The sequence below is a fragment of the Vigna unguiculata genome, chromosome 10 (assembly GCF_004118075.2).
Source record: "Vigna unguiculata cultivar IT97K-499-35 chromosome 10, ASM411807v1, whole genome shotgun sequence".
NCBI classification, from domain to species: domain Eukaryota; kingdom Viridiplantae; phylum Streptophyta; class Magnoliopsida; order Fabales; family Fabaceae; genus Vigna; species Vigna unguiculata.
Window position 1 is genome coordinate 24591232 of NC_040288.1, and position 17453 is coordinate 24608684.

Genomic DNA, 17453 nt, shown 5'->3' on the forward strand with positions numbered 1-17453 from the left:
AAGAGGGCTCAAATCTTCCCAACTAACAATGGAGCCTTCACCCCCCGTCCTTCATTTATCTTCTCCCTCATACGATATTGACCAAACCACTCCTTCCCTATCCATTTTACCTGCAACTCCCTTTTTTTCCTTACAATAACTCATTTCCAAATACTCATTCCTTTTCTCCGCCCTACATCACTACCTCTTTCCCTATCCACCAACAATTCCATTAACCTTCTGCCCAGCTCCACTACTGTTTCAATACGTCCCCACCGATATCCACACTTCTAAAAACAGGAAATTAAAAGCCAAGTTCAGAAAATGTTAGCTTTGGGATTTAATGTGCCAAACAATAGTCCCTTCTCCTTTCTGGTCCTCCTTTTTTTAAAAGAAGGATGGTACATGGTGTTTTTGTGTTGATTACCAAGCACTCAACGCCATTACAATCAAGGACAAATTTTCTATCCCAACAGTGAACGAACTTCTCAATGAATTGGGCAATGCATCCTGGTTTTGTAAATTGGATCAACTCTCTCGATTCCACCAAATTCTGATGGAACCCACAAATGCTTGTAAGACTGCCTTCAAAACTCATAATGGTCACTTTGAATTCTGGGTCACGCCTTTTGGGTTATGTAAAGCGCCTTCGACGTTCCAAGCAGTGATGATTGATCTATTCCAGCCACATTTGTGAAAGTTCATCATTGTTTTCTTTGATGACATTCTTGTCTATAACTCCTCTTTGGACTCTTATGTCATGCACCTTGAGATTGTTTTTGAATTGCTACATTCCAACCACTTTAAGTGAAGGGCAGTAAATGTCTTATAGGCACACATTTTATTTAGTACTTTGGCCTTTTTGTCTTTGTTCAAAAGTGCAACCCGATCTTGAGAAGTTAATGGATATACGCAACTGGCCTTCACCATCATCAGTGAAGTCTCTAAAGGGTTTCTTAGGACTTACAAGCATTTATCGTAGATTTATCCCTAGGTATGCCTCAATTGCTTACCTTTTCATTGCCTTTCTCAAGAATGACTTTTTTTTATTCCACATTTGTTATTCATATTGATGCTTCAGGCATCAATATGTGTGTTGTACTATCTCATAATCACCATCCAGTTGCTTATTTTAGCAAACAATATTTTCCAAAGCTCAAAAACTCTTCCACTTACATCAGAGAGTTATGTGTCATCACCTCAATTGTTTAAAAGTTGTGTCAGTATCTCCTTGGTCGACCCTTAATTATTCAAACTGATCAACGTTCCATCAAGGAACTCATGCACCAAACAATTTTGAGACCCGAGCAACAAAAATATCTCTTCAAGCTACTGGGTTATGACTTCAAAATCCAATATTGCCTAGGCAAGTCTAACTCTATAGTTGATGCTCTTTCACGTGTTGAGTCCTTGGAGGAATCTCTTTTGGTGTTATCAATTCCGAACTTGGATTTTCTGGATGTTCTCAAGTTATCACTTAAGACCAACTCTAAATTCTAAGACTTGAAAAATAAGATCAATGCTACACCAGTGAATTTCCTTGATTTTGTTGTTCACCGCGACTTCAATACCTACAAGGACAAAATTTGGCTTCCATCATCTTGCCCATTCATTCCCCTCCTCCTTCATGAATTCCACTCCACCCAGTTGGCTGGTCATACAAGCATGGCTAAAACCCTCAACAGACTTTTGGCAATTTTTATTGGAATACTATTTGCAAGGATGTCTAGGATTATGTGGCCACTTGTACCATTTGTCAGCAAACTAAAATTCATGCATAGCGTAGTCTGAGTCTTTTGCAATCCATTCCTCTACCATCACATTATTGGTAGGATCTTTCACTGCACTTCATTATAGGACTCCGTAAGTCGACCACTTACCACCCTCAAACGAATGGGGCAAACTAAGGTAGTTAATAAGGTGATACAATAGTATTTACGATGTTTTGTTCATTAAAAACCTTCACTTTGGGGCAAATTACTATTGTGGGTCTAATGAAGTTCCAATATAGTAGTGAATTCCTCCACTAGTTAAATCCCTTTTAAGGTTATGTATGGGTTCCCACCGCCCACTATTCCTTCCTTTACACCTACAGATACCTCTAATGTTGTTCAATACGAGCATTCAACTCGTGAAGAGATTCTTCGCAAACTACATTCTAACCTTGCAAAGGCACAAAAGTCTATGAAACATTGGGCAAATGCTTATCTCCGCGAGCTGTAGTTTATCATTGGTGATTGGGTCTACATACGCTTGCGACCACGCAGACAAACTTCTGTTACTGGTCAAACCTCTGGTAAGCTATAGAAGCGATTCTTTGGTCCCTTTCAGATCACTAATAAAATAAGGGCAATAGCTTATGAATTAGCCTTACCTCTAGAGGCAAAGATCCATAACATTTTTCATGTCTACTTACTTCAACCACATAAGGGCCCTCTTCCTTCCTCACCACTCACATTGCCTCACGACATCTTCGACAACCAACATGTCTTAGTCCAATTAGCTATCATCGATTGGAAATGGGATAACTCTACTCCCACCTCTTGCCTTTAGGTTTTGGTTTAGTGGAAGGACATACCCCTCGAAGAGGCTAGCTAGGAACTGTGGGATCTTTCTAGAGACCAGTTTCACCATGAGGATAAAGTGTTATTTGAACAGGGAGGTGATGTAAGGAACATAGGCCCAATTTCCCTCACTATAGTTGCTAACATTGAAAGTACAAAAGGGTTGGTTCCTAACACACATGATGACCCACAAGAGGACCTAAATCTTCCCAACACTGCACTTGAGGAAAGGCCTAGAAGGGAGACATGTCAACCCCAACGTCTGAATGATTATGTTGTGACAATTCTAAACAACCACAAGAAAGGGAATTATGTTATGCATAAATGATTACAGAGAAATCTTATTGTTATATGTATTTTGTCTTTTTCTTACATGCCAAGTGAATAGCAAGGCAGGGTATTCCATATATTATGGGTTATTAATGAAAAAGGGGGCATAAGATTATTCAGTGAAAATACTTCACTTACATCAACCACATGAATAAGATGCCATCAAATTGAAGAAAATATTCGGTAACTATTCTTTTTTATTGGCAATACAATGACTAAGATTAGGTGGTAAAAGCATAATCCAAAACATTTACCCCTACTCTACTCTCATTTTTTTCTTCATATGCCATGAATATCTAAAGAGTGGTTTCACATACAAAAATATTGCAAAAAAAAATTAAATTTGTTTCAAGTTGTAATTATGTTCTTTCTTCACAATTGATAACTTCTTGTTGAGGGCATTAAGAAAGGGAAAAATTATTCAAAACACCAACTTTGTGTTTGGATGAGAGATTTCAACATTTCCAAGAAATTGAGATACCTAGTAACTGAATTACTTGCAATTGATTTGTCTTCATTTCTTAAATAATTAGTTTGGATGAAGTAATTGAAATATTTTAAATTTCAATTTTCTTGTTTCAATAAAATAATTTAATTTCTATTTTATGATAAACTCAATTTTACCTTTGAGTTTAACTTAACTCGACCTCCAATTCAATACGACTCGTCTTGACTTTTGGTTCAAGTTGACCTTCAGCCTACCTCGAACATTGTCCCGACGCGGTCCGACTCGACATTCTTCCCGACTTAGGTCAACCTGACTTGACCTTTGATCGGCCCAACCTAGCTCATCCTTTGGCCCAACCTGGCCTAGTTTGGCCCGACTCGACCTTCTACCCGGCTCGACCTTCGACTCGACCTTTAGCCTGACTCGACCTTTGAGTCGGCTCGACTTTTAACCCGACCTTCGGCCCGACCCAAGTCAACTCGACTCGACCATCGGCCTGGGTCAACCTTTGGCCCAATCCAGCCTGATTTAACATTCTACCCTAATCGACTTTCAGCCCGATCTTGTCCAGCTCAACCTTCGACCCGAACCGACTTGTCTCGACCTTCAACCCGAACCGACTTGTCTCAACCTTTTGTCTGACCTAACTTGACATTTTAAACCTGTGGAATTTTTTTTCTCCTAACTAATGTGCATTTCCATAATTTGGAGAATTTTAATTTCCTTCTTTTTGAATGAATTTAAAATTCTACTATTTTAGTTATTATATCTTCTTAAAATTCCTCAATTTCAGATTCCTTTTAATTTCTACATCTAAACATATCATTTTCCTTGAAATAATTTCAAATTTTCCAAATAAATGAATCACTATCTTAAATTGTCTCGTCCAAACACACTGCAAGAGTCATTGTGGAGCCAAGAGTTAGCATAAATGTGTTTCAAACAATCTATCAAAGTTTAGAAGGGGTGAAATCTTATAAAAATTATGTGTATGAAGGTCATAAGACAGGTACGTAACTCACCTTAGACATTTTTACAATGTTCAAGGGAACCAATACATTTTGTTCCGCTATACAGGGATAAATTTTTTTTCTTGATAACTATCTTTAAAGGAAGTTGTACACAACTCACTATAAACAAGTTTTATAGTTGTATTGTTGACTTGAAACAATCCTTCTTCTTAATATAAAATTGACCAATTATCAATTCAAAGTCAGTCATTTAGTTTAAACTTATTACTCATTTATTTCATTACCATACATATTTACAATTATTACAATTAGGGGTCGACAAAAAATTTGTTTTGCCTGATCCGATCTATTTTTGATCTGATTTGATCCACTAAATATTCATTTTTTAAAATTTGGATTTTAGTTTGGATTCATATTTATTAATTTTTAGGTTAAAATACATCGTTGGTCCTCGTTTTTGTACTAAAATCTCAATTTGGTCCTCGTATTTTTATTAGTCTCAATTAGGTCCAGATTTTGTAAATTAGTAACAATTAGGTCCTTTTCATTAGTATAGAACTAACACCGTTAAGTAGGTGCCATATGTTAACTCCTCGCTTTTTTGACTTTTTTCTGAATTTTTTTTTGAATTTTAATTTTTTTTTAAATTTTTTAAATTTTTTTAAAATAATATTTATGCCACATGTCACGTCTATAGTGTGCCATGTGTCAATATAATATGGTGACACGTGTCAAATTATTGTATGAATCTCAATTTGGTCCACATATTTATTAATTTGATTTAATTTCAGTCCCAAATTTTTTTAAAAAATTTCAATTTCAGACGCTCCAAATTTTACTTTTATATAATGTTATTAAATATTTTTATTAAATATTTATGGATTTTAAAATTTAGATAGTCGAAACTTATTCTTTGGACCAGACTAACATCCATACGAATCTGGACCACGTTATTCAACAACCAAATTTTGAAAATAATTTCTTATCCCAAATTTCAATCCACTAAACCCTAACTCCCAAAGTTCAATGGATTACGAACCCTAAACTCGTCCCTCTACTTTATTCAAGCCACAACACGAATTCATAGACAAATTTGTTTCTCCTTCCTAGTGTTCCTTCTTGTTTCTCCTTCCTGGTGCTCATATTTCTCCTTCCGCTTTTGTTTCCTTTTTGTTCCTTTATCTATTTTTTATTATCTTTTGATTAATTCATATTATGTTTTAGAAAATGCAAGTGATACCACGATAGTGAATGTGGTGGTGGGGTTTGCTCTAGATTGAGATCGAGGTCAAGATTTCAAGGGTATATGCTTATGATTAGGTATTTCCAATTTTGTACGGGTTTCGAGTTACGGACAATGTATGGTTTTTATTAATGTTATCGTTGTTTGAAAATGACTCTAGCTTAGAAAAATTTTCAATATGTTGAGTCATGTGTGACACATTGAATTCTACTACTTCAATGGCTGGTTTTGACGGTTCTGTATTGCATTGATCGAGACTCATCGAAAGAGAGAGAATCGGAAGGGAATTAGGCAAATTTATTATTCTTTTTGAAGTGTTTTTATTAAAATTAGATTCACACATTGGATTTCAGGTATCAAAGCAACATTTTATACTTATTTGTATATGAGCCACACTAGAGGAGATGGATTTTGATATGATGATTGGCAAGGATCTTGTACACTACATGGATAATTTTTCAGTTTAGCTAAAATATGAATTCCTCTAAATACTAGCAATAATGTGGTAAATATACTATTTTTCATGATATAATGCATAATGACCATAACTTAGGCTACTATAAATGCTTCTTACAGAAAATTATTTATTATTGAATAAAAAATGAAAGAATGTAATAATTTTCTAGACATTTCTACATAAATTTACATAATTAGAAAGAAAATATAGAAATTAAAGCTTAGAGACATTAAGAAGTTCTCCTGATTAGAAAAGAATGAGAAGAAAACAGTGAGCAGTAGTTAGGAAAATGCAACATGACTCTTTCAATGTTATTTTTTTTTTTAAATAACCATAGGAAAGGCGCTTAAGAGAAGCCACAAACACAATTCAACAACAAATTTAAACACAAAGTGAAACTTTGAAAATACTGTTGTTTCTCTCCAACCAAATACACCTAAAAAGTACCAAGTTGTTTAAATTATAAATTCTGATAATCATCTCATTTTGTTTCCTTTGTTCTGTATGCAGATTTCACCGTGACTGTAAAAAGATTGAAGCAATTGTTGGATCAAAAATAGTTATCCAGGTAATTTCAAATGCAAACTTTGTTGTGAGGATAATAATCGTTATCTCTTTCGTCAAATTAAACCAATGTTAAGTAAATCACCTATGCATTTTTTTGTCGTACTAGTCTCTTATTTACTTCAAACTTTATTCCTTCATAATTTTGGAACAAGCTTATGATTGTATGCAGGAGTTGTTAATTATGAGTGGTACGACTTAGTTTAATTAGGAAGAATGAAAGTGATGATTGGAGAGACAAATAGAAGGAGTTTTTACGTATAAATAGGAAGTTTAGGTGGCATGATTTTTGTTGCTTGCTTTTTTCTTTTATTATCTATCTTTTATTCTTTCGATAAAAAATGTGTATTAGAATGGGGACAATGAGTGACTGAAGGACTTAGGAGTAGTGGCCGAAGGAATTGCTTTTTGGTTATATACTTGGGATTCCTCACTCCTCATGCTTTAAAGGTTATTTTGTTTACAAATAAAGGTTTTACATTGTAGCTTTTCTTTTATTTAGAAGAACTTAATTCTTACACTTTTTTTACAAAATGAAATGTATGAATAAATTCTTACATATTTTTAGAATCATTAGATTTAGTTTATACATTATGATAAATTCTTATATATCTGCTTGTGTTGATACATTTTTTGTATGCTATGTTATGTGGTTGGTCAATTTCCTTTTCTAGTTGATAAATTCTTATATATGTGCTTATTAAAGTTAAGTCTTATCTGAGTTTGTTGAATTCTCATATCTACTAGGTTGTGTTCTTTCTTGGTTAGTCATTGTTGCACTATTTTTCTACAAATGTCATTGGTGCATGAAGAAGATAATTTTTCCATCTCAAAACCAATTAAGAATGCACTTTCTATCCCACCAGTTGTTAGTGACTCTACAAATGCGAGCCCCTTTTCATGAGGGATGGAAAAATCGATATGAAGCTTGGAATCATTTCATTCAACTAGAACCTAAATCGGATAAGAGGGCTCAATGCAAGTATTGTGATGCCCTTATTCGATATGAGAAAGGAATAACTTCAATGCGTAATCATGTATTGAGATGTTCGAATAACCCCAATAACGAAGTAAACAAGAGGCGAAAAGCTAGTGCATCTTCAACAATTGATGGAAACATTAACTCTCCTTCTTATGGTAGATTTGACTAAGAACTTTCTCAAGAAAAACTAGTAAAAATGTTTGTGGAAGTTGAACTCCCCTTTCGGTTTGTAGAGCATGCTGCTTTTAGGAGGTATACAAATGCTTTGCAACTAAGATTTAAGATCCCATCACGCCATACCTTATCCCGTAATATTGTGACATTATGGAATGCAAAGAAGGTATGTTTGAAGAACTTTCTTTCTCAACATTGTCAAAGAGTTTGTCTCACTATTGATACATGGACTTCACCTCAAAATCAAAGTTATATGTGTTTGAAAGGCCACTTCATCGACAATGATTGGAATTTGCATAAAGAGATTTTGAATTTTCATCAATTAATAAGTCATACAAGAGAAGCCATGGCTAAATTTGTTGAGTCATGCTTGCATGAATGGGGATTGAATCATGTTTTGACATTGACAGTAGATAATGCTACGTCAAATGACACGAAAGTTCAACAGTTGAAGAAAAGACTATTATTGTCTTGGAATAACTTGGTTTTAAAAGGTGACTATATTCATATGCATTGTTGTGCACATATTTTGAAGTTAATTGTGAGTAGTGGGTTAAAAGAGATTGATAATTTTGTTTTAAGAATTCGTGTTGCAGTGAAATATATTAGATCATCTCCTTCTAGATTTATGAAATTCAAAGAGTGTGTTGAAAGGAAAAATGTTGAATATAAGGGTCATATTTTCTTGGATGTTGAAATAAGGTGGAATTCAACCTATTTGATATTAGATGTTGCTTTCAAGCATAAAAGGGCATTTGATCAACTTGAGTTTCATGATACAAAATATGCTAATGAGTTAGGAAAGGGGATTGGATTGCCTTCTTATGAAGATTGGGAGTATGTTGAGTCTATTCTACCTTTCTTGAGCATTTTTTTATGAAGTTACCTTGCGCATTTCTGGTAACTCTTATGTTACTAGTAATATGTACATGTTGGAGGTGGTAAGAATTTGGAATGGGACCAACCATTTTCTCAAGTTGAATGGTACAAGCAGTGCTACTTATAAGATGGCTGAAAAAATGGAAAAGAATATGGGAAATATTAGGGTGAAGCTGACAAGTTTAATATGTTGTTGTTGATTGTTGTTGTTGTCTTGGATCTTAGATACAAAATGAGTTATATGAGTTGGGTAATTGATCAACTTTTTTATCCTAAAAAGGCAAATGATGGAATGGTATTAAAGTCAAGATTGGATATCTCTTTAAATTTGTTGTTTGATGAATATAAAAGTCAAAACGGAGCTAAAAATGACACACAACAAGCATATGCAGAAATACCCAGTTATAAGCATGATCCATATGGTTGGAACAAATTTTTGCATACAACATGATTAGCATCTTCAAACAAATCTGAGCTTCAAAAGTACCTAGAGGAAGAGCTTGATACAAGTGAAAATTTAAACATCCTTGATTGGTGAAAGATTAATTCATGTAGATTTCCAATCCTTTCAAAATAGTATAAGAGTTATTAGCTATGCTTGTCTCTACGGTAGCATCTGAGTCTACTTTTAGCACAGGAGCAAGAGTGCTTGATCCATATCACAGTTCTTTGTCATATCAAAAGGTGGAGGTACTTATATGTACACAGGATTGGTTAAAAGACACACATTTACCATCATTGTTGGACTATGATCTTGAAGAGCTTCAATGTGTTGACCAAGGTATGTTGATGTTTCAATTATGTAATAACATGATTTCTTTAAATTAAGTAATGATAATCTTTTCATTTCTTATAGAGTTGGTTACTCAAGATGTTGACCACAACATGATTTCTTTGAATTAAAGCTCAATCATTATGCATTTTGCAAACATTAAGTACATGAATGAATTTTCATTGTTGTTTTCATATATAACTGATTTTAGTGACTCTAATGTTTCAATGATCAAATTCTTACTTGCATGTACATTAGTCGTGAATGGACTTTTGTTATGGAGATGGATGATACTATGACCAATAACTCTTCATGTTTCCTTGCAATGACTTTTTATTTTAAGTTTTTATGTTTATTGGAAATTATAGTTACTATATTTTTCATGAATGGACTTTTGGTATGGAGATGGATATTGATACTATGACCAATAACTCTCCAAGTTTCCTTGCAATGACTTTTTATTTTAAGTTTTGATGTTTATTGGAAATTGTAGTTACTATATTTGTCATGAATAGACTTTTGGTATAGAGATGGATAGCGATACCTATACCAATAACTATTTATGTTTCCTTGTAATGACTTTTTATTTTAAGTTTTGATGTTTATTGGAAGTTATAGTTACTATATTTGTTATGAATGAACTTTTGGTATCGAGATGGATATTGATACTATGACCAATAACTCTCCATGTTTCCTTGCAATGACTTTTTATTTTAAGTTTTTATATTTATTGGAAATTGTACTTACTATATTTGTCATGAATGGACTTTTGGTATGGAGATGGATAGTGATACATATACCAATAACTCTCCATGTTTCCTTACAATGACCTTTTATTTTAAGTTTTGATGTTTATTGGAAATGTAGTTGTTGATCTTGGATGTGGACAATTTTAAGTTGTCATATTAAGTAGAATAGTTTTTCTATGTATATGAGCTTGCAAATATTTGACTAAACACAACTGCAAGTTTTGCATCAAAAAATTTGTAATCAATGAGTTTAAGCAATGGAATTTTTAGTTTTTTTTAATATTAAGAATTTATATAAATATTATCATTAATCTTTAATATTAATATTATTATATTTTATATTGTTTAATTTTTTATATATTTATGTATTAAATTAAATAGTTATTTTATTTTTAAAAAAGTAGATTTAAAATTAAATTAAATTTATAAAAAAGTTAATATTAGAAGTAAAAATATGGATTTAGAAATGGATTGGATTAAAAATGGATCCAAATATATGGATCTAGATTTAGAACTTGATCCAAATATTTAGATTTAAATTTTAAAAAAATCTATCTGGTTTCACAAGAAAAGTATATCTGGATTCACTATCTAATCCAATTTTTGGGATCTGGATTAGATCTTCAAAAATCTGATCCATGACCACCCTTATGTTCATGCAATGTTTTCCTTACGACAATTGTGACTTTTTGCATAATTTAGTATTAAAATTTGCAAACTATGTTAACAAATATAAATTTATATATATTGTGCTTCATGGAGAATTTCAAGTAAAATCTTATTAGAAATTATCCATGCAAAAAAAATCTACAAAAGTTGGCAAAGGATGGAAAGAGTTTTGATGTTAAAATAGATTGCGAGAAAGGGACAACATTTTCTTCAAAGACGACAACCAAGCAAGAAACATGAATATAAGTGTATATAGTATGTAATATATAATATGTAATTTCATGCAATAATTGTAGTTATTGTTTGTTTCGTTTTTTTATTTGTTTTATAGTGAAAGTCCCATTATAGGCCATTGTTCTTTTAAGTAGAAGAAAAATTAATTTAATGCTTTAATTGAGCACCGAAATTTATTTCAGTTTTTTGTATTATACAAGTTAAAATCCTCTAACGATATATGTGAGACCTGATCAGATGAATCAGTACTTTACTAATCAGATGATACAAGTCCAAATGATCATAATAATCAGACAAAGTTGATCATATTCATCAAATGAAACAATATTGAAGTTCTCACAAACGATGTATAAAATGAATTGATTAAAGAACTAAAAAGAATAAGCTAACCTCAAGACTCATCAATTAATTAACCACATGATACAAAGTGAATTAATAAAACGTTACAAGATCAGACTATATAAACTTGAGTCTATTAGACTATTTGAACTTATCATATGATGCATAAAACTGTTCTACCAGACGTTTATAAGAAATCATCTGACACACTTTCTAGACTAAGTGCCAATTGTTTTATTGTTCTAATTCTTTATGTTTTACTTAGTTTCAAATTTAAATGAAATAAATCGAACCTCAAGGATCAAATTCTTTCTAGATAATTCTATAGACTTTGTTCAACCACCCTCTTCTAAAACCTAATTACACTATCACACAAATTATACAAGTTTATCAATACACGGATATGAATTGATTATAAGCTTGATTAGTTTAAATTGCTCTAATACACTATTGTAATTAATGTTGATAATACAAGTCTAAAGCATGATTAGACAATACAAGTTGATCAAACAAAACAATGTTGAAATTCCCACTTATGTTGATCAAACGATGTTGTAGAATCAACTCATTAAATGACTCAAAAGAATATGCTGACCAGAAAGTGAATTAATCAGACAATACAAAATAAACTGATCAAACGATACAATATCAAACAATTTAAGCTTGAGTCTATCAGACTATTTGAACGACTAAGATGATAAACACTTAAACCATACTATTAGTATATTTGTATTTTTACATAATCTACTTTATATATTTTTACATAATTTATCGTTTGTAATTTTAATTTTACATCGTTTACTATTTAATTTTTATACATTTTCTAACTCTTATATTTTTAAGGTCTGATCTTTACAGTTTTATTCATGATCTATTCTTTTTAGTTTAAGATTATTTAGTCTTCAGATTTTCCTATATCATTTAACATTTATACTTTTCCAAAATTTAGTCAACATTTTCTGCATCAATTAACCTTTATATTCTTAAAAAGATTTACTCTTTACATATATTTCCATTATCTAAACAATATTTAATTCAAAATTAAATTTTTATTTTTTATTTTGATTGACTTATCATAATATGTTCTTTAAAGCAATTATATACAATATATTTTATAAAAAACAAATAAAAAACCTAAATAGAATCTCAGTATAAAAACAATCAAAATATTATTGTTTAATTTTATATAAAAAAATCACATTAAATTATAATTATATTTTTATAAACTTAAATTAATATAATAAATATATTATAATTTTTAAAAATTAAGTAGATTGCACATTCATAGTATATATATATATATATATATATATATATATATATATATATATATATATATATATATATATATATATTATAAGCTAAAAGTGGAATAATGTTCCAGGCATCAAACAATTCCACCAGAAAGCATGAACGTCAGTTTTATTTCTAGCAAAACAAGTGCACACGCTACAAACATTTGAGATTGACACTACCCCCAACTATATAATACACAAAGATCCCATATCGCTACTACCTACAAGAAACACACACTTATTCCCTACCCTACAAACATAGAACACCACATAAGCTTCACATACGACCAAATGCAGAAAACAAGCCTTCCAAGATTATACACCATCTCAATCATGAAGAAGCCTCTGATCAAAGTGCCAAACCCCTGCAAGAAGCAGCAGCAACAACATTTATTCTATTAAAAAGAAAGGAGAATATAAACAGAGTAATGAATGCATAATAGGTACATGCTTGTTTGTTAGTGAACCAAACAAAAGTACAAGAAACATGCTAGTAGCTGAAGATAATATATGCATACCATGACCCTTTCCAACTAATCTCAGTTGAGTCACATATTCTGCAATCTTCTTAATTGATTCAACCTGTGCAATGGGAAACCAAGATGTTACAAACCCAGAAATGGTTTTTTTATATTACATATAATGATCAAAGGGTCTTGCAGTTTAGTGATATTCAACCATAATACGAATTCAACTGCATACTATTTTGTAAAGTTTTTACCTGCTCATTCAGAAACTCACTCTCAATGAAGTCTGCCAATTGAGCATCATTGTTACGATCTGCCACCTATATTGTTTAAGAAAAACACAGGAGGTCATTAAACAAGGTACTAGATAAGCAATAACAAATAAACACAACGAAGATTGATTGGTCATTTAGCAGTATGAACTATAGGTAATCTATGATTTCGTTACAAACACATTCATTCCAAAGCTAAGAGGCAAAGAGGCATTACACTATGAACATATAGGAGTTTCTCATTTGTCAACTTCTCCAAAGACAAAGCTAGCTCCATTGCTGAATCAACCAAGAAACCAAAGATGGAAAAGCAAGTTACCATACTGGTTTGAACATAACACCATTATAAATAAAAATGTGCAACACTAGTGTGTGAAGATGCAAACAGAAAACATGATCAAGAAATTTAAAACAAAAGTTTGACTGACAACAGAAAACTCACCATACAAGGCATCCCCTTTTTCTGGATGCTCAAATTCTGAGGGAGGACTTGTAATGGGATGCAGCACCACTCGTCCACCACGAATGTTCTAAGAAAATAAGTCATTAAGTCTAAGCTATAAAGTCTAGCTCTGTATTTTGTGTTTACACTACTGATATTATTCAAATGATATAAAGATTGATGATGATATTATTCTGATATATTATTCTAATATATGTAATGAAGAATCAAACCCCAAAAAAGCTTAACAAACCCATTTTATTCCAACTGAAGCGAATATTACTTCTGTGCAAGTTTTTCTTTCAGACACATGATCTTGAATTAAAACCCCATATGCTTACTAACTTATCTCTTAAGGGCATGTTTGTATACAAGTTGAACTAAATTGACCAAAACACAAGCTTATAGTTTCATAAGAACAAACATGTCATAATTGTGTTAAACCTTGTTGATTCAAAAGGCAACAAAGCTTAAATTTGTTCATTAACAAGACTCAGATCCTGAAACTATAATGAAGTCGTACAATAAATTTTCATGAATGATAAAACTGATTATAGATATAACTAGTTTAAAAGTATATAATTAGTTGACTGTATACATATAATAATCCTTAGCCCTTGCAAAATCAAACTTTAGTGGTATTTGTCCAAGGCTTGCAAGAGCTGTTCAAAAGTAACACACCAACCTGATACTTTATAAGCTTTTCAGCATGCTCTCTTTCTTCTTCACTTGATTCCTTGAAGAACCTGCTCTCCACAAAACAGCACCCTATTAAAAACCTTTCTGAGAAATAGAGTAAATAACATCATAGAAATATGACACTGGTTTAGAGTTGATTACTTGGCAAGTCCCTTGAGAGCTATGTTATCTCTGTCGAAGTAGGCAAACAAGGAATGATACACATAGGAAACATTGTATTCCACACTGTATCCAGAGTTGAGAGACAAAATAACTATTAGCATAAAGACTTTTTATTATAAAATAAATAAACAATTAACCATAAATAAATAGATGAAAGGAGAGTATGATATCAAGCCTAAAAGTTAAAAGTAAATGATGAAAAATTGTGTTTCCAATTTATATATACTTTGTTAAATCTGATATTTGTATCTATATATGAAATTAATGAATTTGGTATTTCAATTATTTATAATATATGATTTTATTCTTTTCTGAAATCTAAACTTAATATGCATTACAGAAACCTTATTCATCAACTTAAAAATATAAAATCAAAACAAATTTAACACAAACTGCAATTAGCAAAGACACGTTTTTCCTTTCCCCTTAAAAAGATGCAGGAGTTTAGGTGCTCATGAAAAAGCACTTTCCAGTAAAAATATAGGAAACAGTTAAACATAAACAAATATGTATTTAAAACTAAAAAAAATATGTAAGTGCTTTGCTACAAATAAAACTAAAACTGTACTCATAATTTTACGTAGATTATTAACCCGAACTCTAATTCATGTTTGAAATCGGCAAAAAAAATCACGAATAAAACTCCATCAAAGTCTGTTAAAATTAAAAGTTAAAAAAACCCACTAGAAATACATCAAATACAACCCTTCTATAGTGTAAAAATGGATCTCTAACTCTCACAAATTCCAACCAAGAAACCACAGTATAAAACAAGGTTATAAAATATTATAGAATGAATAGAAACATACTTGATCTGTTCGTTGATTGCAGCTTCAGCCTCATCTGAATAGTTTTGGCGAGACAAGGAGACATTTGGTGCAATTGGGACAGCAAGATAATCCTTCTTCAGCTCCTGAAAGGGTTCAAATATCACCCCAGTGAGTGGTGCTGGTGCGTTTGAAGCAGCAGCACACACTCTCATGTTCCTGCTCCCACCACCGTTAACAGAAACACTCAAAGAAGAAGAAGAACAAAGGGATAGCTTCTTCTTAGCATCATCACCACCCACAACATTTGAGAGAGAAAAGGTCAAAACTTTAGAACAAGAAAGGGCCATTTGGGAGGAAAATGAAGAGAAATGAAAAGATAATTGCAGTTGCGGCAAGGTCTGTGTGAAGCAACGAGGAAGGGGCAACGGTGATATAAGTAGTAGAGAAAAGGGGTATTCTGGGAATTCAAAATTTTTTTCAACCGTTCGATTGATAGACACGTGGAGGGCTGAGATTTGTTACAAGTACGGGCGTGTGGCGAGCTCGTGGTCTATCCAGTGTGAAAGGGGAATCTGTGGAAAAATCCTTTCCACGTCACAATCGAGCATCCTCGAAATCTATGCCTACGCGCTCGACTACGTCAAGATGCGGTACTCGCGCTTTGAGCGTTTCAATTAATTGAGGTGTTTCAAAATTTTGTCTCTTTGTTCCTTCTCTCTATCTTTCACATTTTACTTTTCTTTCACGCAAAATAAAAAAACAAATGAAATAAAATCGGGTTTTACTATTCTATTTTTTTTCTCTATAATAAATGCGACATTTAAGATTTTTAACTATTTTTGTTCTCACTCAATTATTTGTTTTCCTTCACATAAATTAATATTTTTATAATTAAGGACTGCAGTTTTTTCTGATGTGTGTACAAGACGCGATCCTTTTAAAATTCAATTCATTTTTATTTTAACTGTTTTAAAATTGTAATCCTTTATCTTTATAAATGTTGGAAAAGTAACATTGTCTTTGATTCTTTGACATGTATTGACATCATATGCGATTTCTAAGTAAATTTTAACATGATATATGTCCATATGTAATGTTGAACAAGAAATTTATGGAGACTCAAGAAAAAAATTTAAAAGAATTTAAAGACGTGTTTGGACGAGACAATTTAATATGGTAATTTATTTATTTATTTGAAAAATTTGAATTTTTTATAAGTAAAATAACTTGTTTGAATGAAAAAATTAGAAGGGAATTGAAATTGAGTAATTTTAAGAAGGTAATTCAAATCACTAAAATAGTAAAATTTGAAATTCACTTAAAAAAGAAGGAAATTGAAATTTCACAATTTGTTAAATTTCTCATTGTTCAAGATTAGAGGTGTCAATTTGGTTCAGATGACCAAGACGAGTCAGGCCAGCCCGACGACATACACGGGTCGGTCCTACCTGACGATCAAAACAGGTCTGACGACAAAGACGGGTCAAGCGAGCCGAAGATCAAGGCGGGTTGGGCAAGATTGACTACCAAAATGGGATAAACGACCCAAACGGGCAAGTGGGTCAAATGACCCAAACAGGCTGATGATCAAGAAGGGTTGGGCGAACTTGAAGACCCACACGGGCCGGATGGGCACGACAACTCAAACGGGTCGAGCAAGCTCAACAACCAAGACAGGTTGGCGGGCTCCACAACCAAGACAGGTCGGGTGGGCTAGATCGACGACCTTAACGGGCCCGACCGGCCTAACGACCCAAACGGGCATGACCGGTCCAACGACCCAAATGGACCTGACCGACCCGACGATCCAAACGTGCCTATCTGCCTGACTATCCTAATAGGTTTGACCAGCCCAATGATCCAAACGGGGCTGATTGGCTTGACAACCTTAACAGGTCGGGCTGGATTGACTTGATGAACTAGACGAGCTCGACGATGTAGACGGGGGCCGAGTCGAAAACTTTAATTTGACCGAAATTAAATATTTTAAGT

At 32.5% G+C, this 17453-nt stretch overlaps 1 protein-coding gene and 1 long non-coding RNA gene across 4 annotated transcripts; one reads left to right on the forward strand and one right to left on the reverse strand.

Annotated features, from left to right (window-relative positions):
- Positions 1–5260: 5260 nt before the first annotated feature.
- Positions 5261–10372, forward strand: LOC114166539. 3 transcript variants are annotated; one of them, XR_003599954.1, is made up of 6 exons: positions 5261–5427; positions 5517–5612; positions 6503–6560; positions 7304–7878; positions 9229–9372; positions 9622–10372. It is a non-coding gene; the product is annotated as an uncharacterized LOC114166539 (long non-coding RNA). The 3 variants fall into 3 exon arrangements; XR_003599952.1 differs by having other exon boundaries at positions 9229–10372; XR_003599953.1 differs by having other exon boundaries at positions 5517–5594; positions 9229–10372.
- Positions 10373–12749: 2377 nt separating this feature from the next.
- On the reverse strand, positions 12750–15880 carry LOC114165968 (ferritin-3, chloroplastic). Its single transcript, XM_028050617.1, has 8 exons — positions 15501–15880; positions 14671–14754; positions 14516–14576; positions 13831–13918; positions 13606–13667; positions 13371–13436; positions 13168–13231; positions 12750–13014 (listed from the first exon to the last, which is right to left on the reverse strand). Exons 1-8 carry the CDS (start codon positions 15806–15808, stop codon positions 12977–12979), a joined length of 771 nt encoding a protein of 256 aa, XP_027906418.1. The 5' UTR covers positions 15809–15880; the 3' UTR covers positions 12750–12976.
- Between the last annotated feature and the right edge of the window lie 1573 nt (positions 15881–17453).

What these genes read in the sequence shown, in the direction of transcription:
- LOC114165968 (XM_028050617.1), bottom strand. Translation starts at nt 15,808, where the DNA reads ATGGCCCTTTCTTGTTCTAAAGTTTTGACCTTTTCTCTCTCAAATGTT. An exon ending in GCTCTCAAGGGACTTGCCAA is followed by an intron (nt 14,577 to 14,670) that starts GTAATCAACTCT and finishes TGTGGAGAGCAG; the next exon opens with GTTCTTCAAGGAATCAAGTG. An exon ending in AAAAGCTTATAAAGTATCAG is followed by an intron (nt 13,919 to 14,515) that starts GTTGGTGTGTTA and finishes TTATTTTCTTAG; the next exon opens with AACATTCGTGGTGGACGAGT.